At 38.8% G+C, this 23,555-nt stretch overlaps 1 protein-coding gene across 5 annotated transcripts in view; it reads left to right on the plus strand.

The window, feature by feature from the left end:
• The window catches only part of CNTNAP4 (contactin associated protein family member 4), a 287,771-nt gene that overhangs the window by 244,005 nt on the left and 20,211 nt on the right, over positions 1 to 23,555 (plus strand). For all 5 annotated transcript variants that reach the window (XM_024124937.2, XM_024124939.1, XM_024124940.1 and 2 more), the window contains 6 exons: positions 5,572 to 5,742; positions 6,466 to 6,684; positions 18,024 to 18,263; positions 19,716 to 19,940; positions 21,385 to 21,518; positions 22,355 to 22,442. In XM_024124937.2, coding sequence (XP_023980705.1) covers positions 5,572 to 5,742; positions 6,466 to 6,684; positions 18,024 to 18,263; positions 19,716 to 19,940; positions 21,385 to 21,518; positions 22,355 to 22,442 — 1,077 coding nt within the window. The remainder of the gene's footprint in view (positions 1 to 5,571; positions 5,743 to 6,465; positions 6,685 to 18,023; positions 18,264 to 19,715; positions 19,941 to 21,384; positions 21,519 to 22,354; positions 22,443 to 23,555) is intronic.

Consider the following 23,555-nt stretch of genomic DNA (forward strand, 5'->3'; position numbering starts at 1 on the left):
AAGGACTAGTATCTAGAGATACTAGGGATACTAGACCCCTCAAAAGTCAGCAATGAAAAAAGAAGCAGCAGTCCAATTAAAGTATGGATGTTATGAAATGAATTTTTCCCCAGCCCCAAAATTCATATGTTGAAGCCCTAACCCCCAATGGGACTGTATGAGGCAGTGGGGTTTTTAAGGAGATAATGGAAGTTAAATGATGTCATAAGCATGGGTCCTTAATCTGATTGGATTCATGTCTTTATAAGAAGACAAAGAGACACCAGAGAGCCCTCTCTCTCTCTCCACCTGTGCACAGAGGAAAGCCCATGTGAGGACATGGTGAGAATGCAACCGTCTGCAGGCCAGGAACGCAATGGGTAAACGACAGGAAGAGAGATTTCAACAAGTAAGGGATACAGGTGGCAATGAAACACCTGAAAAAATACTCAAAGTCATTAACCACTGAAAACCACAGTGAGATATCACTACACACCTTTCAGAATGGCTACAATTAAAAAAGAAAATAGTGACAACACAAAATTCTGGTAGGTATGTGCAGAAACTGATCACTCATACATGCTGGTGGCAATGTAAAATAATATGGCCCCTCTGGAAATTTTTGGAAGTTTCTTAAAAAACAAGCACGCAACTCTCATACGACTCAGCGATTGTACTCCTCGGCATTTATCCCAGAGAACTGAAAACTTAACATTTGTACAAAAACCTGTATGTGGATGTTCATAGCAGCTTTATCTCTAATGGCTGAAAACTGGAAACAACCCAGATGTCTGTCAGCAGGTGAATGGTTAAGTAAATTGTGGAACATCCGTACGCCACGGCATACTAAGCAGCAAAAAGGAATGAACTATTGACACACACAGCAAGCTGTGTGAATCTTCAGAGAGTAATTATAAGTGAAATAGTTGTCAGTCTCAAAAGGCTACGTACTGTATGCCTTTATTTGTAGAGCATTTTTCAAATGACAATGGAGAACTGATTAGTGGTTGCCGGGGTTAAGGAGGGGTTGAGGGCAGGATGGAAGAGGGTATGGCTTTAAGAGGGAAGCCTCAGGAATACTTGCAGTGACGGAAATGTTCTGCATCTTAACTGTATCAGTGCCGGTACCCTGGTTGTGATAGTGTACCACAGTTTTGCAAGATGTTATCATTGTCGGAAACTGGGTAAAGGGTACACAGAATCTTTATTATTTCATACACCTGCGTGAAAATCTACGGTTTTCTCAAAATAAAAGTTTTCATTAAAGAAACCCATATTTCCAGCTTTTTAAAATGATTAAAGTGCCCAGAGAGATTCATTTGACTAGGAAACTATCCCTTGCCTTAGCATTTCTGTATTTCATTTTATTTTATTCACTTTTAAGAAAGGTAGTGTTGGGGGCTTCCCTGGTGGCGCAGTGGTTAAGAACCCGCCTGCCAATGCAGGCGACACGGGTTCGAGCCCTGGTCCGGGAAGATCCCACCATGCCGCGGAGCAACTAAGCCCGGGCGCCACAACCACTGAACCTGCGCTCTAGAGCCCGCGAGCCACAACTACTGAAGCCTGAGTGCCTAGAGCCCGTGCTCCGCAACAAGAGAAGCCACCGCAACGAGAAGCCCGCGCACCACAGTGAAGAGTAGCCCCCACTCGCCGCAGCTAGAGAAAGCCCGCGCGCAGCAACGAAGACCCAAGACAGCCAAAATTAAATAAATAAAAATTTTTTAAAATAAAAAAAAAAGAACGGCAGTGTTACCAAACTCATCAGGTTGTATGCACTAAATATGTACAGCTTTTTACATGTCAATCATACTTCATATAAGTGGTTTTGAAAAAGAAGGAAAGGTAGAGTTAGCAGGTCATATGCGTTTTGATTTTAAAGGTAAAACGATGTCTTAAAAGTGAAGAGTAGCCCCCACTCGCCGCAACTAGAGGAAGCCCGCGCGCAGCAACGAAGACCCAAGACAGCCAAAAATAAATAAATAAAAATTTTTTTAAATAAAAAAAAAAGAACGGCAGTGTTACCAAACTCATCAGGTTGTATGCACTAAATATGTACAGCTTTTTACATGTCAATCATACTTCATATAAGTGGTTTTGAAAAAGAAGGAAAGGTAGAGTTAGCAGGTCATATGCGTTTTGATTTTAAAGGTAAAACGATGTCTTAAAAAACAACAGATTTTTCAAATACTGTCCTTTTTTTAAACATCTTTATTGAGATCTAATTCACATCCCGTGCAATTCACCCATGTAAAGTGAACTATTCAGTGACTTTTAGTATATTCATAGCATCGTGTAACCATTACTGTAATCAATTTAGAACATTTTCATTACCCTAAAAAGAACGCTTCACCTCTTAGCCCCTGTCATCTTTCAATCCTTCCATCTTCCCAGCCAACGAATCTACTTTCTGTCTCTCTAAATCTGTTACTTTTAAAAGGAGAATCATTATCAGTAATAAATGATATAAATAAAAGTTTAGCAAAACAAGTATTTTAAAAATTACTTGTAATCTTGATATTCTACTGAGTTAATTTTCCTATACGTGCTCTTTTTACTTTATGTATGGAATTAAATACTTAGTACATCTTCCTTGTCTATGTAAAAAACCATATGGATCCCGTTATTCATTACAATTTCTTTTGAATTCTGGAAAGTTAATAAGTAAGTGGCAACCCTGAAGGAATCTTTCCAAATCTCTAGTACCCTATATTGAATGTAATTGAGAATATACTAATTATTAATTACTTTTATTAATTATTAGTAATAATTACTTAGAATAATGCATCATGGTTTTTTAGCATATATATATATGTATATAGCTGTTCTTCTTCAGATTCTTTTCCCATATAGATTATTACAGAATACTGAGTAGAGTTTCCTGCGCTATACAGTAGGTCCTTGTTGATTATCTGTTTTATATATAGTAGTGTGTATGTTAATCCCAGACTCCTAATTTATCCTCCCCCACAAGAATACTGAGTAGAGTTTCCTGCGCTATACAGTAGGTCCTTGTTGATTATCTGTTTTATATATAGTAGTGTGTATATGTTAATCCCAGACTCCTAATTTATCCTCCCCCACCCCACATTTCTCCTTTGGTAACCATAAGTTTGTTTTCTGTTTCTGTGAGTCTGTTTCTATTTTGTAAATAAGTTCATTTGTATCATTTTTTAGATTCCACATATAAGTGATATCATATGATATTTGTCTTTGTCTGACTTACTTCACTTCATATGATAATCTCAAGGTCCATCCATGTTGCTGCAAATGGCATTTTGTTGGGATGATAAAGAGCATCCATATAGTAAGTGATTGCGTTCTGATCTGCTCCAGGTGTAGCTTAGGGATTTTGAATCAGACCCAGCCGTGAAATCCTCTCTTCAAAAGACCTGCCGCTTCTGGCTGGTGTCTGCCTGCTGGGCTCTGCTCTGCTTCCTCTTTCTTGCCCCTCCTTTCTCAGAGGCGGCCCAGATCCTCCTGGGTGCTTCCTGGCACAGTCTGTAAAGAGCTGAGCTATCGTTTGGAAATATTGGCCTTTCCTGTCTTTATAGTTGCTGTGAATTAGCAGCAATTTCTTAATTCAATAAAGTGTTCTTACTTCATTTTTTACCTATTGTGAGTCTGTAAAATAAGGTTTGCTAACTAGATAAATGTGGTACTATGTGTGTGTGAGTGTTTAAACTACCCAAGGTAATAAATTGTTTTCATTACTGTAGAAGCATTCATTGTAAAAACAGCAGCAATTCAAAGAATTGTTCCTCTGTTTCAGCCAGTTCCCTGAAGCCCTCTCTATGATGCTTTATCGGGTTAGTTGTGATATAAAAATGAAACAAATGGGATATTATGTTCTTATCGTAATAATATCTAATTTAGACCTTTAAGTAATTCTGAGTGTTCCTCTTAGTAATCACTCCAAATGAGCAAGATTTAATAATACTCCATAATTTAAAGTTACAGCTTTATTTTAGTGTTCATACATTTCAACAGAAAGGCATTTAATTCCTTCTAAAAATAGGTCAGGTAAAAACTTTTAAGAACACTAATGTGTTATTACCCCTGGCTTGATATTTTGCTTTTCTTGCTCTCTTTCGTAGAGAGTAAAATGTCTAGGCACAGAAATAGCTGTAAAATGGAAATAAGGGCAAAGTTTGACATACTCAGAAAATATACAGTTTCATTTGGCTGTAAGGAAAAAGAAAAAAAAAAAAAAGCCCTCTAAGTATATTCTCAGCTGAATAAACTCAGCTCTAAAATTGTCCACATTTGAGCTGAGGATTGACTTTTGAATCAGGTCCATAGGAAATACAGGAAAAAATACAATAGATGTAAGCACTGTTTGTTTGGATCCAGAATTTATAAAAAATAAATTATAATCTAAGGAACAAATAGAAGCCAAGTCAAGTTCGTAACTTTTAACTTAACGAGCTATCTGTTCTCTGCTAACATAACAAAACGTTGTTTTGAAATTCCTGTGTTCTCACTTCAGAAGATCAATACGTCTTTCTTCCAGGAAGGTTAATTTAGTAGAATTTCATTCAGTGTTGTGAGTACATATGATGACAGTTGCTTAAAACTGAAGATGTATATTTATTTTGGATGTGTCGACAACTTGCTGGTGGCAGCGGCAATGCGTAGTTCATTTCTCCGATAATGCTTCTCATCAACCACGTGTATCCAGTTGGATTTCACTTCCGTCACTTCATGCCGCTGCATGTGTATTTTCTTTTCCATGCTTTGTTTTTATAAGACCGAGAATATTTTTTTCAAAAGAAAACTTGTAGAAACTTGTAGATGTAACCAAAAAAGTGAATGGGAAGGTGAAAATAAGAAGTTGTATTTGGACAGAAATTATAATTTACTATATAGTCCACATAATTTTTGCCGATGTCTTACTTTATACTACAGTTTTTAAACATTTTCTCCTTATTTGGAGCATTTAAAAAAATTTTGAGAACACTTTTCCTACTTCACTGTTATAAGCAAAATAAAAGATAGTTTTGAGTGAAAAGAGCATTTTCATGAGAATATCAGCATAGCACAGAGTAAGTAGAGTCTCGATCTTTAATTAGATGAGAATATTTTGACTGCCAATCTCAGTTTAGAAAATCACAAAGCCCATTTGTGAAAACAGGTAGTTGGTGGTGTAACTCTGTAAGGTATGTCAGAAGTATTAGAACAAAAAACACTTTGAGCTTCTGTAGAGTTTTTGTTATTCAAAGTAATGTAGGAGTTTAAATTTTCAAGTTATAAAAAAATGTCTATTAATGTCTGGCAGATCTTATCATAATGCTTTGGTATTTAGGCTGCAGGTTATTTTTCTTATATGAAATATAACTTTCAGACTGTTACTGCAGTGATCATTCCTCTCCTATGTTGGAAGGAATACAGAATTTCAACGCTTGTAAAAATCTCCAATCATGTTTTCATGTCTTGTATACTGTATAATTAACAGACAAAAGAAAAGCTGATTTGTATAAATTAGCAATATTTTAAGAGTAAAACTGCAAAGAAAAAATATAAAATGTAATTATGTCATTTATTTTATGAATTTGTTTTCCTTTTTTTTTTTTTTCCCCTTTGAAAAAAAAACAGGGTTATTTTGGAATTCAGCTTCCTTCAATACTGAGGCTTCATACCTTCATTTTCCTACTTTCCACGGAGAACTTAGTGCAGATGTGTCTTTCTTTTTTAAGACAACAGCTTCATCTGGGGTATTTTTAGAGAACCTGGGGATTACTGATTTTATACGGATAGAGCTACGCTGTAAGTCTTCTTTTCCTTAGAAGTCTATGGGATTCTATTTAGGAGTAAATTCTTTAACTAATTTTTAAATTACTATGTTTCTACTTTACCAGCTGAATCTTTTCATTGTGTCCTTTTGAAAAAAAACTATGATATTAAGGTAGCGTTTTTGCAAGAAAATTATTTGATATTTAACATATATAATAATTGGGGGAAATTATTAGTCTTCTCTAGAACCAACTTAAGTCTTTTAAATTCAAAAAATTAAAAATTTTTAAAAATCCAAATTCTCAGTTAATTTCAAAATTACTTAATTAAATCAACCAGCTGTATTGTTTTGATATCCTCTTAGACTGCTATTAGTATTTTGATATCAAATGCATATTGCATGCTTTTGAAATTAAATAAACTTTGAATCACTGTCAAAATTATTTTTATATAAAATGCCAGATGCTATTTAGTTTTCTTGCCCTGGCTAAATAGCTTTCATTTTTATCACCATGAAAAATTAACTCTGGTGATGAATTTCTTAGAATCCATTTTTTCCCCGAAATACAAATGTGTTTTACTGTCTCGTTCCACATCTATTCTGTGCCGACATCAATGGTTCCTTCCATAGAGTTCAAACCATTGTCTTCATGTTTAGTGACCGTTGATGCTATGGTGCTATTCCTGAGTGTACTGAAGACTCAGCTCTCCACCACGGGGACTAACGTGAACAATCTTCATGTCTGACATTTCCAGCTCCTGCAGTCGTGACATTTTCATTCGATGTGGGGAATGGGCCTTTTGAAATCTCGGTGCAGTCACCCACTCACTTCAGCGACGACCAGTGGCACCACGTTAGGGTTGAGAGGAACACGAAAGAGGCATCTGTTCAAGTGGATCAGCTCTCACCAAGGACGCAGCCTGCTCCGGCTGACGGGCATGTCCTCCTACAGCTCAACAGTCAGCTCTTTGTGGGTAAGTCCTGCTTTTAGGCAGTTTGTCTTTAATTGCATGATGTAAGTGCAGAGATGGGCCAATAAAATAACACCAACTATAAGATAATGATAACACCACCACCAAATCACCGTTTATTGAGAACCTAGGTTCCAGGCTGTGCCAGGTGTTTTATTACTTCCTCGTAACCAACCTGTGAAATGGGTATTATCCCTGTTTTACAGATGAGGTAACTGAGTTTCAGGGAGCTGAAATGACCAGTCTTCAGAAATCCACCTAATAAATGAAATTCAAATTTGTGTTTGACTGATTCCTAAACCTGCATTCTTTTATTCCATTCCCATTTTATTGAGATACAATTGACATACAGCACTGTATAGATTTAACATAAACATTCTTATTATTACAGATTATGTGACTTGCTTCAGTTTTGCTTTAATATTAATATCTTTAATATAATATTGGAAATGTGTACCTCTTTTCCCCAGGAAATGGAAGAACCTTCCTTGTAAATCCAGCTGATGCCAACCAGTGACCGCTGTGTAAAACAGGCCAACGGCAGGGCAAAAAAAAAAAAAAAAAAACACGAGCAAAGTGTGTAGGATCCATGATTTGACCAGTTTCACCAGTTCTTCTGGTGTCCCTTATTTTCCCTGTTTTTCTCGTGTCTTGTGACCACCTACTTCATATTTATATCCAAACGTTGTTCCTTTATTTTCTAAATACATTCACTTGGTATTTTAGAGACTTGATAGCAGAATCCTTCTGGGTGTGTTTGTTTTACTTTATATCTCTGCTAATTACGTAACAGAACTTATCGACCGTGAAGTTCAAGGAATTATGTCTTGATCACTTTTCATACATTTTACTGTAAACGAGGACACAGCAACGCTGTCAAGCAGGATAAATTGTAAATTATCAGAAGTTATATTTCAAGCACTTGTAAGAGTTATGTTTTAGGACAAAATTCTCATCAGATCCCCATTACATCTTCTCTTGCTTAACAGCCTTGTTTTATTCTCTCTCACTGCAAAGGATGAAGCTTATTTAAGGGTATGGAAATCATAAGGAAATCATGAAAAGAAATACATAACTTTTCTTTTAATAACGTGCTAGGAGCTCAGTCAGGAGATTGACATAGATATTTCTTGAGTTACAAAAAATAAGAGATGGCCACAACAAAAGGTATGGCAATTTCAAATCTGTCAGGATCTAGGAAATAGCCTTACTATTCTTAGAAATTGAGAAGGCTGAAACAGTCCTCGAATTTTTCAGTGAAATCTGCTGCAGTTTGCCTGTGCATGACCTTTCATTCTTCATATGAATTTTAACTTCATAGAAATGGAGTCACTATATATTGTGTCTGATGGGAATCCTAGCCTTAATTTGGTTTCAGGTAGTTGTCATGAATAGAAGTACTATTATGACACACAACTGTGTGTTCGAACAGACTTGAGTCTTTTGCCATCAGTCATGTCTTATAATTTTAATAAGATCTAAGAGATTTCATCTTTATGGAGGCAGTTGGTTAGGCTTTTGACCTTCCTACATGTGTTAAATTCAAGGATGATTGTGTTACTTGAAAGTTTTAAAAACTGAAATCTTTCTTATGTTTAAGTCAAAGTTGTTGAAAATTAAAAAGGAAAGGCAGAAAGAAAGATCTCTGAAAAAAAAGTTACATCTATTAATAAAAATCTCTTTATACAGTTCCCTCCTTCCTACTCATAGGTAACTGAGTAAATTGAAGTGGTTAATGTGATAATATTAAAGATGGACTTATGTTAAAAAAAAACACAGAAACTTGCAGCCTTAGGTAGAGGCACATTGTTGGCTGTCAAGAGGCCACATAAGGGTCTGTTTTCATCGTCACCTCTACTGCAAGAGTGAACCACTCTTAGGAAAGGGCCCCAACCAAGCTAATAGAATAATACATACAAGACAAAATAGTAATTTGTCAATTTACAACATTACTATCAAACAGATCAGCATGTTTTTTTTATTTCTAGATGAAAATACCTTTCCCCTGTAGCAAGATTCAGTAGAATTGAAATTATAATTAAAAGGTTATACTGAAATAGCATAAAGTGGGTGAAAAGTAGTAAAAAACTAGTAATAATTACAGCTAGTTTAATGTAGCACTACCGAGACCAAAAGTAGTTCTCTGCCCTCGTAAGAGTATGTTTCAGTGGAAGAGATAAGAGGCAGCTAATAAAAGAGTAAAAACTAAGACAGAATAAAAAAAAAATATGTATATAAATATATATAAAAACAATTTACACATACACACACAGGCATGCATACACACATATGTCTGTATGTGTGTGTGTATGTATATAAAGTTTCAGATAATGACCAATACAATAAAGTAAAAAGTAAAGTAAGGCATCAGGCAACACTTTGGTTTGGGGGGCTTCTCTGTCAAGTAGTGTGTTCATGGAAGTCCTCTCTGAGGACCTTACATTGGAACAGAGGCCAGATGAAGCAGAAGAGGGAACCCTGGGAATATCCGAAGGAAGAGAATTCCAGGCGGTGGGAATGAGCTTCTCGGGAGTTAAGGAGTAAGTCATGGTGGCTGAGGAGAGAATTGGTGTGAGAGGAGGATGGTGCAAAGGCCATGGTGCGGAATTTGGATTTTGTTCTAAAGGATCAGACTAGTGGCATGGTCTAATTTACGTTTTCCACGTTCTCTCTTACTGCTGTGAGGAAAATGGATGGAAGGAAAGGGTAGAAGCAGGCCACGGCATTAGTCCCCATGAGAGATCGTGGTGACACGGGCTAAAGGGGAAATGGTGATAAAGAGAGTTGGGACTTATTTTACATGGAGATGCACACCACCTGCTAGTGAGTCGGTTATCGCTGTCAGTGTTTCACTAATTTTACTCCTGCTAATATCCTTCGGCAAGGTCTTTGCATTTTTCTTTTTTTTTTTTTTTTTTTTTTTATTGTGGTATGCGGGCCTACCTCTGCTGTGGCCTCTCCCGTTGCGGAGCACAGGCTCCGGACGCGCAGGCCCAGCGGCCATGGCTCACGGGCCCAGCCGCTCCGCGGCACGTGGGATCCTCCCAGACCGGGGCGCGAACCCGGTTCCCCTGCATCGGCAGGCGGACGCGCAACCACTGCGCCACCAGGGAAGCCCTGCATTTTTCACATCATTTCTCCGTCTTTAATTTCACCTGAAGTTAACTTTTCTTGTTTTCTTCCTTAATCCTAACTTGTAGCATGATTAAAGCTGTTCCCTGGTCCCACATATACAATACAGACCACACTCGTGCCAGGCTGGAAAAGACCCCTGGTTTTTCTGCATAGTCCAGAGAAAATATCCCACCTCCTTCAATGAGGTTCCACCTGCCCCATAATCACACTCTCACCAGGATATCTGGCTGCTTTGTTCATATGTTCTGTGCCAGTGCGTCAGATGTAGAAGGACATTGTCTTAGAAACTGTTTCCCCGTGTATTAATACCTTCAAAGTGTTGGGGTTAAGTCTGCGCTCAGAGCCAGTGATCCTTGGGTGACTGGCTCCACTTTAATCCAATATAAGTGATTTTCTGGTTAAAATTTTAAAGGGCAATTTCATTTCCCTGACTTACAGGTTCAAGAGTTTAATTTGCAGTTCACCCATCCATATTAAAAAATAATTATGACTAATCAGTATTTTCAACCATGCATAAGGACTATCATTTGTATTTGGGTATCAGGACAAATGAATGAGATAGATATAATTGCAAAGAGCAAATCAACAGTTTTCAGCGTCACTTTCTTTTCCCAAATAAAAATGTTTAACTTCAGACACCTGATGATGATGATGATGTTTTAAATCATGTGGAAACACTGTTTTTATAAATACAGGGCAAAACTGAAAGACCAAGTTAGTATCAGTCTGTCAGAGTTAGATTATGTTATTACCCCAGCATTTAGCAGCTTTTACCAAAAATGCACCTTCTTGTTTGTAAACAAATATAGCACAAAACATTAAACCTGTTGTGGAATATTTCAAATACCAAATGAAGTTATTTTATAGTACTACAAATACGAAACAGTAGAAATTTCGGTAATGTAGAAATTTGTTTGTTTGAGATACTATCTTTAACACTTTTACCTACAAGTAGAACGTTGCAGATATTTGAATATATGTTAATTTTGAATTAAGTTATTTTCTCCAGCTCCCTGTGCTACCATAGCCAGGCCTATGTTGATGATATTTGTTGATGTTACTTTTTTTTGAGATTAGAGTTTTTGGCAGTCTCTCAGAAGTGACTGCTGCGATAGGATAACATGAAAGAATCCAATGCATTTTTCTCCATTGCTGGCTTCACTCTCTCCCCTAAAGACCAATCATAAAGTGTGTTCACATCGCAGAGTGAAACTCTGAGGCAAGACTAATGCTTTAACTTCTGAGCAAAATCAGTAAAAATAAATAGAAAGCAGGACTAAAAACGTGATTCAGCTGGGCAACAATTATATGGCAACTAAAATAGGAATGAGGAAATGATAGGTAGTTTTGGAGATTCACCTAGTGTTAGCCTACACCACAGAATTATAACAGAAGGGCTTTAACAATCCCTGCAGTTCCCAATATTGGCACACCTATCTTCAACTAATCTAAACTGTAGGATGGCATGGGAAGTGAAGGAGTAGTAAAATAATGAACAAAAATCCTTGTATGAAAAAGTTAACATTAATGTAGCGTGTTAGTCAGATGAGAAACAATAGCAGCAATGCAATGAACATCTTCCCTTCCCCCCAAGAATCTCAACCGTTACATTGCTTTTCAGTGTAACAATGATGATTCCCCTCCTATTTGTAGCCCGTCTTTCTCTGTTCTTGTTCTAAATTATGGCACTGGGTCTTTACCAACCTTTTCACGTTCTCTCACTTTGTCCTTTTTTGTATGTGTGTGATTTATGACATATCTTAGTTAAATAGTCCTATTCAGAGGTGCTATTCCCTGCCTTAAAAAAGAAGTTTAGCAACATGATGCTGACTGGTGTAATTAACATATGCCCTTGACCTTGTAAACACTGAGAACTCAACGTTGAGAGTCACTGCTGTGATTTTACAGCCACAGACATGCTCCAACCACGGAAATGAGGCAGGGAAAAGAATCAGTCATTTTTTTAAGCTGAATTGTGACAGTGGTCATTTTCTGTTTTGGCTTGTAAACTCAGCATTTTTCTTAGAAGCGTCTTAAATTAGCCTTGAATTGATTTTCATTCAACCGGCTCTAAAATTTTTGTTTGCAGCCTAAATTTTTCACTGACAGGTTTTTTTGTTTGTTTTTTTTTTTTTGTTTGTTTGTTTTTGCGGTCCGCGGGCCTCTCACTGTCGTGGCCTCTCCCGTCGCGGAGCACGGGCTCCGGACGCGCAGGCTCAGCGGCCCCGGCTCACGGGCCCAGCCGCTCCGCGGCACGTGGGATCTTCCCGGACCGGGGCACGAACCCGCGTCCCCTGCTTCGGCAGGCGGACTCCCAACCACCGCGCCACCAGGGAAGCCCAACTGACAGGTTTTTAAATGGGGCAAACTTCATTTCGATACTTTGGGACCAGGGCCCGAAGGAGAAGTAAGGACTCCTGATGTAGACTCACGAGTCACTTGCATTGCCTTTGAACTGCATCAAATCTACAAATATTTATTAAGTATCAAGAGCAAACAGTCTCTAAATGCCATACTCAAAGGTTAATGCTGAACTCTGAGCATACTGAAGCTCTGAAAGCTGGTTTTCAACCTAGTTACACACTCATATGGCCTGGGGAGCTTTGGGGACACTCACTGGCAGTGCCAGTACAAAGATATTTATTTACCGTTGATGGGCATTTGTGTACTTTCAAAGTTGCGTATTACAGACACATCGTTGTGCCGGTCTTTTGGTGAACGTATGCTTGTATATCTGTGGGGTGTGCGCGTGGGATGGAGCTACTGGGTCACAGGAACGAGCGTATGCCAAGCATCAGGAGACTCTACCAAATCTCTGCTGGCCATTTGGGTAGCGTTCTTGATGAAGTGGCTCTTCAGATCTCTTGCCCATTTTCTACAGGGTTGTCCTCTTTCAAAAAGAAATTGTAGAATTCTTTATATATTTTGGATGAGTCCTCTTCAGGTAAATTCACTACAGATATTTTCCTTTCTCTCTGTGGATTGCATTTTCACATTTGTTAATGGTGTCTTTTGATGAGCAGAAGTTCTTAATTATAATATATGCTAGATTTTTTTTTCTTTTTGCTTTCGGTTTTTTTTGGGGTTTTTTTTGTGTTATGTGGGCCTCCCTCTGCTGTGGCCTCTCCCGTTGCGGAGCACAGGCTCGGGACGCGCAGGCTCAGCGGCCACGGCTCACGGGCCCAGCCGCTCCGCGGCACGTGGGATCCTCCCAGACCGGGGCGCGAACCCGGTTCCCCTGCATCGGCAGGCGGACGCGCAACCACTGCGCCACCAGGGAAGCCCATTCGGTTTGTTTTTGATAGGCTAAAATATAGTTACAGGAAGAGAATGCCAAACAACTTTATGTTTGAATAATTTTTATTACAGGCTAATTTTCTTCTGTAGTCGTAACTATGTTCCCTCATTACCAAAGTGCAGTGCAATAAAAGTCACATTTCTCTTTAATGTAATCATATCATTTATTTCAATTATTTTCTTCTCCCCTCCTTGAGATGTCTTCTTCATGATTAGCCAAAGAAGCTCCCAGTGTACTTTTCTGTGTCTAGCGAGCAAAGCTGAGTGACTGTTGATGAAAATCAGGATTCAGATGGGATCTCTTGAAATCAGAGAATATGACTAATACCACCAACATTCATTTCTTTGAAATAGACCTTAGTACGGTCAGACCAGACAGTGCTGTGGCCTTAAGTCTGAGTAGACCCATTTTTCCCTGCTGCCACTACCACTGGGACGTGTGCTCACCACTGACTCTGGTTCAGGGAAAAGTGACTGAATTTTCTGCCTGTGACACGGTTGCTTTCACCACCTGCCTCTTTCAACCATGATCGTTCTTTAAACGTGAGGGAGAACAGTCCTCCTCTTCCCAGCCCGCCCAGGGCTTTGCTCAGTGAGGAACCTTCCATGGCAAAATGATAGCTGGGCTTCCAGTCTCACAGCTTTCTACACCAACGGATACCATCCTTGCTGCGGGGCTGCATCTTCCGCAGACCTAGGGGATGGCTGGGAAGGACAGGACTGAAGGTCCAACGCGTGATGTACAGAGGACCGCTTTTCCTGTCAGTCCCCTGACTTGGTCGTGGCCCAGCCCTCATGCCCAGTCACTTCCCTGCCCCCAGGTGACCCATGATCAGGGCCTTCCCTGCCTTTCTCTGCACAGCACCCTGGTCAGAGAGAACCCCTGTACTCTGACAAGCTTCTGTAACTTTGGATTTTAAAGAGAAGTGCGGGGATCTTGGTTTCTTTTTTCCTCTAAGGCCCCTGGGCAAATTACACAGTTGTTCCCAGTTAATCCTCAATAATACTCAAGCACAGCACATAAAGAATTTGCCATTAAAAAATGAAAGGTCTTCCTGCCACGAAAGTAGTGGAAAATTGGCATAGGAAAGAGCCAGCTTGTACTCTGTGACAGTAGCATCTGTCACTTGGTCTAACTTCCTGGGAGTGTGGAATGTGATAAAGGGATCGGGCTCAGTCTCTACTCAGCACCTTGCGCGCTTATTTAGGTGCAGTGTCCCCATGCTGTCATGTAAGGGAACAGATTCAGTTATATTCATCCACATAGAAACGTTGGGTATTTGTTTCACAGGATACTTCAGTGTTTGTGAAGTTACGGAATCCATTATATCTGATATAATATGGCAGGTAAATTGATAGAAAATTAATTGGAAGACAGTTCCAGACACAATAACTCAGCAGAAACATCCAGAATCAACTAATCAAACTGCAACTCATTTTAACTGGACATACTCTAACCTGGAAAAGTCATTGGAATCTTTAATTAAGCTTTCAAGCCCAATCCTATTTACATTAGTCATGTTTTCCTGAACAGTTACATCTTAAAATAAAAGGTTATTAACTTGAAACCTAATGGTAAGTTAAAAATCCTCAATACATGTGTGCTGCAAATGTTTATATCTAATTAGATATTACATTTTCTTGGTAATTTAAAAATGTAGTTTAAAACTGTTCGATTAGGCCAGCGTTAACTCTTTAAAAGTACGGAATTAAGAAGTCCTGTTTACAAAACTGTGTTGATTTTCGTGTCACTATTACGAATGCTATTTAGGCATATATTTCACATGTCTACATGTGTATTTTCACCTGTTAATATCCCCATCCTCTGACCTTCTTCTCCACGGGGTATCTGTTTCTGCCACTGACATCATGTCGTGCTCACGTCTCTCTGTCTAAATCCATTACTAGACTGTGAGATCTCTGAGACCACGATTAGTTGCATATAACTCTGTACCTCCAGTGTCAGACAGTGTCCAGCAAAGAGCTGCTAAATAAAGCTTGCAGAACTGAAATGCCATTCAAACCAAAAGTGATCTGAGGAGAAGAAAATGGACGTTTTCTTCTTTGACCATATTCTTATGTGGAGAGGAAAGGGGCATCCTTGTAGCTAAAGGCCAACTGTAGGTTTTAGTCTTAACTCTGCCTCTGACTAAATGTGTTTATTCTAAAAGTTCTCAGCTATGCCCATGGGCTAGTCCCTGGACTTTTCTATGCCTCTAGTTCCTCATCATTTGAAAGAAAACAGCAGAAAACAGACAAGAATGAATGAATTGGAACCAATGAATATGGACTGTTCAGTTGTTGGACTCTGGGTTATTTAGTTATTATTATGTCACCGGTAGACTGAGACAAACCCCTAAATCGAGAGACTGTAGATGTTTCAGAGTGACAAATGCATAACAGGCCATGGTTTAATGTTACTGTGTACTATAAACTCTACACTGTGATTTAAAATACTGTAACACGAAGTCAATGAAATAATGCCAGGCATACACCTCTAATCCAGATTTCACAGCGTCTGGCCCTCCTCCAAAGAGTGCCTGGGCCAAAGCTAAAACCAAGGCTGCAGGCTGCCTTCCTTTCCCAGGAAAGAAAACTCCAGCAAGGATGCCAAAAGAATCAGTGTCACAGACTTGACCGAGCCCTAGACTTTCTTACTGAGTTGAGTTAACAGCAGCTTTTATGTGGAAGGAAGAGAAAAGATGTCCCCAAGGTAAGGGGAGAAGAGAGACTTCAAGGATGGCAGGAGGTTGAGTAAATATAGGAGGGATCAAACCATTGTGTCAGCAATTCTGAAACTCTGGGATAAAAGCAACTCCTTCTCTTCCTTGCCCACATAAACTGGAATTGTAAGATGTCTGGCTCCATACCATACTTCATCTGGATTTATAAATAGAAAATGTAACCCACACTCTTAAGACTTTCATATTCTTCATTGGAAAGGCACAAATTATGTCAACTGAAGCCATTTGAATACAGATATTTAAATACAGTCATTTGAAATATATGACTAAATAGCATTAGTACCATGAGTTCAGAATTCTCAGAAATTCTTTTATTGTCCTCTTCATGGTGTTTCATTATCCAAAAACATAGAATTAATTTATTCAGAAATATTCATTGAGTTTTATCGACAATCTCAGTCCCAGGGACCCAAACATCCCTGTGAGGAAAGGCTGTACCTCTCTTCAACTTTCGAAGCACCAAGCTCCCATCTCCTACTCCTAAGGTACAGTCGGTTTAGTGAATGAGTGTGTTAATTATTTATTAACAGTGAATTCATTGAGAATTAATAATTAGTTATGATCCATATGAATTGATAATTAGTTATAATTATACATAGTTATTGCACAGCTATTATGTGTCAGGCACTCACTGTTCTTTGTTCTGGGGATATAGTGTGATTGAAACAACCCTTATTGAATGTGTATTTTGATGGAGATACACTGATAATATACAAGGAACATTGTACAAAAGTAAAGCTTGCTAGATGATGACAAAGATGTACTTATTTAGGGTCTTTCTGGCCAAATTTTGGTTCTGAAATACCAAAAAATAAACAAAAAACCAAAACCCAAAAACCTGTTTAATCTCTGAGAATAGGAGACCTTAGGTAAATGAGGCTAGATTAGGAACTAGCTAAATGAAGTGGTGGGGGGGGGGTGGGTAGGGAGAGTTAACACGTTCTGGGAAGAGAGAACAGGTACAGGGCAGGTATAGGATCCTGGAGGTGAGGCAGCATCGTCTGTTCAAAGATGAAGCTCCTTTTCAGAGGCCCCGAGACCACCTAACTGTCTCTGGGTAAACCGCCCAGATTATTTAGATTAGGACACTATTTTCCTACCTCAAATTCTGAGTACTAATTTATGGTATTCCCGGGCACCAATGTATGTGCAAGTGCACCCAGAGCTTACATTCCCATTAAGATAGTGCTTTAAGTGACTGTCTGAATCAGGTTCACCAGTGTGCTTGTTGACCGTTTAGATTCACAGCCTTTTCTTCTGGTCCACACAATCAGTATTTCTGGGGACAAGCCCCTGACCCTGTATTTTAAGAAGCCTTTCCATGTAGTACTCATATTCCTTAACGTTTGAGAACCTCTGCCTTAGAATAGCAGGGTCTGATTCTACCCAAACACTGTAAACCTCTTCAAGGGTGACTTGGTAAATACATGTTGTTATATATTATTCAATAAATGTTACACCACCGTGTGTCCTCGTTAATCCCCTTGCGCGATTTCGTTCAGAATCTTGAACAATGAACACTGGTCCAACACTTAGAAAAAATTCACTGGGAAATACGCCTGACAGAAGCAAGCACTCTGGTGCTCAATCTGATGTTGTGTGTTTTTGATGAAAAGATAACCAAAAGATCACATCAACGCGCAGTCAAGTTAGAAAAACTCAAGGATTCCTTCATAGTTCTCACTAAATTAAAAGTGTCCCGGCATCAGGGTCAGGTTTCAATGTGAAGGACGAACCACACTTACCCACAAATATATGCTTATTTAAAATTGCAAGGAGAAGATTAGGTTCTACATAAGAATATCAATGCATATCACTGTTATTTTGAATGAAAGAGCCTTTAAGTTCTTTAAAATAAAGAGACTGATAAAAAAAAAGTCTCCAATTTAAAGTTTAATAAAACTCTTTTAGAAAACAAATCTATAACAAATGCAACCTTTGGGGGAAAAAAAATGAATCCACGTTTTATCTTTTATCTTTTTGAATTCTTCTACTATTTTGTCACAAATCGTGCTTCTAAAAGTATATTGGCTCTTCAGACTCCAGTGGTTCTCTGTTAAGGCCATGATTCGGGCCGCCCTCCGTGAGGCCTCAGTTTCGTGTGGTCTTAAAATCCTGAACAAAACACCTAGGAACGTGTTTGCATTTGCAGTATTTCCCTTTTAGGTGGAACGGCCACCCGACAGAGGGGCTTTCTGGGATGCATTCGGTCTCTGCAGTTGAACGGAATGGCCCTGGACCTGGAAGAAAGAGCCAAGGTGACTCCCGGAGTGGAGCCGGGCTGCAGAGGGCACTGCAGCAGCTACGGGAGGTTGTGCCACAACGGCGGGAAGTGCAGGGAAAAGCCCAGCGGGTTCTCCTGCGACTGCACCTCCTCTGCATACGCGGGGCCGTTCTGCTCAGACGGTGAGTGTGACGCAGGTGCCCCAGCAGCAAGGCAATCCAACGTGAATAAAACCTCCTGCAGTTATTTTTCTCTGTAGCTATTCGAAACAAAGGTATTTCCATTTCTGAATTTTTTCTGGCAAATCACCTATTTTATGCCGATGACATTTCACTACTTAAATATTTGCCGCGGTTCTTTGAACACTGTGTTTATTGATGGTAAACCCTCTAATAGTCGCCTCTAGGTGTTGTAGAGTGTTGGCTGCTCACAGTCTGCTCTTTTCTATCTACAGCTAATGCTCTTAAGTAACATGGGTGTCAACAGCCAGTCCCATGGGCAGTTCTCATTTTTCAAATCATTAAAAGCATTATTGTTATTTTTGAAGATGGTCAGCAATGCAAAGACATTTAGGAAGCTTTGTTGTTTTACCAAACAAATATTATTTCCAGGAATATAAATAACGTTTCCATTCAGTATTGATGTGTAACAAAATAGAGATACTCGGTCGATTTGCTCTGTGTAATGTCGGCTTGTCTGTTGGTGAAGTCAAACAGCGGAGACTCGATTTCAGCTGGTCTCGTTCACCGATCCGTGTCATGGAAGAAGGAACGGACTGAGTGTAGTACTCGCGTTCTGAGCAGACTTCCATGAATAGACAAACGTTTGCTATAGTTCCTCATAGAAAAATGTCAACAAGCTTAATTCAGTTGCTTTATTTAAGTGTTTCTGGGCTACTGAACCTTCACCTGAAGGAGGCTAACGAAAACCGGCTGCAAATTGAAGCAGTCCCTGATTTGCCATGAAAGCATTTGAGATTATTTAATGGAAAGTTGGCCAAAGTGCACTCTTCAAGTCATCTACTTTCTTTCAGGAATAAGTTATCGTTTGAAATCAGCCTGTGGTAATCAATCACTGCTGCTACCATTCTATGCTTCTCACGTTTAAAGTTAGAACTAAGACCTGTGTCTTTGCATCCTCATGTCTTTATAAGAGGATGTCTTTATTTTCTGAATCTAAATGATTTCCAGTTCATCTTGCTAAGTGTAATCGGGAACATTATTCTGCATCCACATGTTATGTAGTATCTAAAACGTGTATCTATCCATAGTGAAAATAATAAACAGACAAACACACCTACAGCTCGGAGGGAGTGGAGATGTTGCTGCATTATCCGTGAGCATCATCTGAAGCTCACGTTCAACAGCTGCCCTGTACAGTAATGGAGGAGAGCCGAGTTCTGGGATCCCGAGCTAGTTACCTCTCCTACCACCTTCCTCACTTTTATACAAATATATTGTGTGTGTGTGTGTGTGTGTGTGTGTTTATGTGCAAATTTAGGATATTAATCTCGTGTAAGTAAAATGATTTTTAAAAGTTTGGATAGTTATTTTTTAAATTTAAAAAGTATCAGTATAACAGACAACATCCTTGTTTCTTAAATTTTTTAATGTAAAATGTGCATATCATTTCAGAGATTTCTGCCTATTTTGGATCTGGCTCATCTGTGATTTACAATTTTCAAGAAAATTACTCCCTAAGTAAAAATTCCAGCTCCCACGCGGCTTCATTTCACGGTGACATGAGGCTAAGCAGGGAAACGATCAAGTTTAGCTTCCGCACCACCCGGACCCCGAGCTTGCTGCTCTACGTCAACTCCTTTTATAAAGAATACCTTTCAGTTATCATTGCCAAAAATGGTGAGTGCTGTTCAGACGAGAGAGAGCTGGGTTAGAACATTCGGTCAGCAACAGTATGGATCCTCTCGCACTCCTGCTTCTCAAACTACAAAGAGGGGCTTCCCTGGTGGCGCGGTGGTTGAGGGTCCGCCTGCCGATGCAGGGGACGCGGGTTCGCGCCCCGGTCCGGGAGGATCCCACGTGCCGCGGAGCGGCTGGGCCCGTGAGCCGTGGCCGCTGAGCCTGCGTTTCCGGAGCCTACAAAGAGGAAAAGAAGTGTGCCTCTCCTGTTATTCAGTTTTGTGTTTTCAGTACTGTCCTATCAACTTAATCTAAAAGGATTATTTAAAATACCTAAAATGCCTTTATCACTTTATAATTTTGGTAATTTAACACAATCAGTGTGAATTTTTAATTTATGTAGATAAAATATTTATTATATTTTAGCATTGCTAGGATCACTTTACTATTCCATGTATCAGTATCAGTTTTGTGGTTCATTTTGAAATCAGATGCCTACTTGTACATAACAAATAATTTCCTTTGAATCAAAGTAGAGAAGTTTTGAGAGAATGTTAACAAGCTAGCATTATGTATAAGAAAACGTCCACAAAATAATCTGTTGGTTCTGATTTTCGGCAATAAAGTAGTCACGGGAAATGCTAGTACATCGATGCAGGGTAATGGTATGTGGCTTAGGACGTGTGTGCTACAGAAAACCACTTACTGTTATTGTTCTCTTCCCTTTATCTGGATTAGAGATAAAAATTTTATGAGTAAATCCTCTGGGTGAGGAAAACAAACGAACATACAAACATGTGAATATATCATTTCAACTAAATCGGATATGGCCCAAGGGCTCTGAACACCAAAATAAAAATGATATTGTTCAATAAGTATATTTCTCCTCACTGTATACATTTTGAGCTTGAAGCTTATCTATATCTATTAGGACATTTTCTCTGTTAAACTGGAAGATATCCTGGGAAGTAAATTTATTGACATCTTTGCAGGCAATTAAGTAAGTAGTGTTTGCTTATAATAATTCCATTTATCACGTGCATTTCGGGAATGGCAGATATATATTTCTTGAAAGATGAGATTATAGAAACAACGTTATGGAAATATTCCACGGTAGTTTGGCACTTCATAATATACTAAATCTTATTTTTTTAAGCTAGAGGCTAGTACAGAGATTTGCAAATGCTTAATCACATATTTGACAAATTAAAATTTTGCAAGAAAGAGCCTGCTTATTCGCAGCATATTTGCTCTTGATTTTGAAAATAGTGCAATTTCACATGGAAACTGACTTCTAGGGATTATGAGGAAAGTGTACATCCAAATGAACTACTGTGAATTTCCCCCCAGAAATTAATAAATATCAAAAAAGGACTCGAGTTTTTTTAAGTAGTTTTTAAAATACAATTTTAACTAAAATATAACTTTTTTCCCCCTACTTTAGGAAGTTTGCAGATCAGGTACAAGCTAAATAGACATCAAGAACCCGATGTGGTTAACTTTGATTTCAAAAACATGGCCGATGGGCAGCTTCACCACATAAAGATTAACAGAGAAGAAGCAGTGGTCTTTGTGGAGGTAATAGAGAAAATGCAACAGAAGCAGTGGTTAAAATTATGCTCCCCGGCAAGCAGGACCTACAGCAGAAATTGCATAATGGATAGATTCAACAAAGACATCCTTTCAGTTGCTGCTCTTGCATAGATCATAGACCATCAGACGTGTTCCGTTTTTTTAAGCAATAAGATTCTGTCCAAAATATTATTAATATTCGATACTTAAAAATGCCAAACTTTCCTATTTGTTTTGCTTTACTCAGGAGGCAAATGCTTTCTAGTTTAGCATAACATGCTATTGGTAGGACCATTGCTACTCTAATGAAACCAGTTTACTTCAGACGGGTGTACATGCAACCATAATTCTAGCACAGAAATTAATGATTGCAATATCAGAATAAATTTTAAAATGATGTGGATTACAGAAGAGAAAGTTGAATTAGTCACTCTACCAGCTTTTGAAGAAAAGCACTAATGTTCCAGCCCTCTAGATAGAGGAAAATTTCTTAGCTGAATGACTCAAGTGAAAATAACCAGCTAAGTAAAAATATCAAGATGAGAATAGCTTGCATCTTTTTGTTGGTTTTCCCCATTTTGGCTTTCTTATGCAGTGGAGGAAAATAAAGTGATATAAGGGGATAGAAGGTGGGGTGCACTGGTATCTGAGGGTGCATAGAAATAGTTTAGAAAATAATATTCACCTGTATAAATGGCTAACTCTTTAAACTTTGTTTTCCTAAATCTTTGGGGCCATATTAACTATTGCCTATTTTATCATTTTCTTTTGTCTTCCTTTGCCTCCTGTCCTCAACAACGGCATCCGTTTGGATGTTTGCATCTCACGTAACAATTTTATAGATTGACGAGAAAGCGAGGAGACAAGTCCACCTTGCATCAGGTACAGAACTCAGTGCGGTCAGATCCCTTGTACTGGGCAGGATTCTAGGTAAGTAAAAGGAATGGCCTTTGGCCTAATCTTGATGCGTAAACATGGAACAGAAGAGTCATATGCCAGACAGACAGACAGACACACACACACACACGCCACATGCAGATTCATCATGGCGAAAGAAATCTCTTGGGTAATTTCATTTCTGAAGTGAATGATAATCAAGGCAGAAGCTGTACTTTCTCAGGGGCATATGTAGTCATGAGTAGGGACATTTTGCAAGATGAGCAAGCATGCTACTTTGATAGTAATGCCACTCTGCCGTGTGCCATGCGTCAGTCCGGCATAATGAAACACGGTATTGCCCTCACACTTCAAGAATATCAAATAAAAGTAGAAATAACAGACTGTGTATCAGTCAGCTGCCAAATATATAAACCATTATCTAATGATAAAACTAGGATTAGATCTAAAAGAAAATGGAGGAGGAAGCAATTGCTTTTCTGCTGCTTAGTGAATATGCTTTAGGTTGTGGCCTGGATCCTGTTTGCCTTGTTGAGATGCAGTGGCCAGCCACTCCTGCTAGAACCCAATGGCTTATAACCCAGTGTCTATCTAAATGCCTTATAATTCTTATTTCTATCCGCTAGTTACTTCTGATAATAGCACTGAAGTAGAAACACACACTTGCCATTTTAACATCAAAATATGTGCGCTTCTTAAAAATACTTGCCAGCAAGGACTAAACGGAAAGAGGGGCAGTACATTTTAAAAGGGATTTTCTTTTTAGTTGTAAAAGTGGGGGTGGGAGACTTTCTGTAGTCTGGTTTTCATTCCTAGTTTGATATTTGACACTAACCTCGAATATTTTGTCCAAGATAATAAATGGAATCTTTTATTTTTTTGACCTTTTCAGTTACTTATACCTTGATATATCATTTCTTGCATTCCCGGTACATAATCTCAGAATCTTGAGAATGTTTGATCAAACCTATGGGTGAATGATCAAAATATTGACCCTTGAAAAGGTTAATAGTTAAGTTTGTAAGTATTTATAGGCTTTCTAGTACTATGATAAGCACCAGTATTGTACGCTCTTATTCTCCAAACAAGCAGGGGAAATACCAATTGCATTGTTCTTCCAGCCTGCTATAGTGGAGATAAAAAATA

This window comes from Physeter macrocephalus, chromosome 17 (genome assembly GCF_002837175.3).
Source record: "Physeter macrocephalus isolate SW-GA chromosome 17, ASM283717v5, whole genome shotgun sequence".
NCBI lineage: Eukaryota > Metazoa > Chordata > Mammalia > Artiodactyla > Physeteridae > Physeter > Physeter macrocephalus.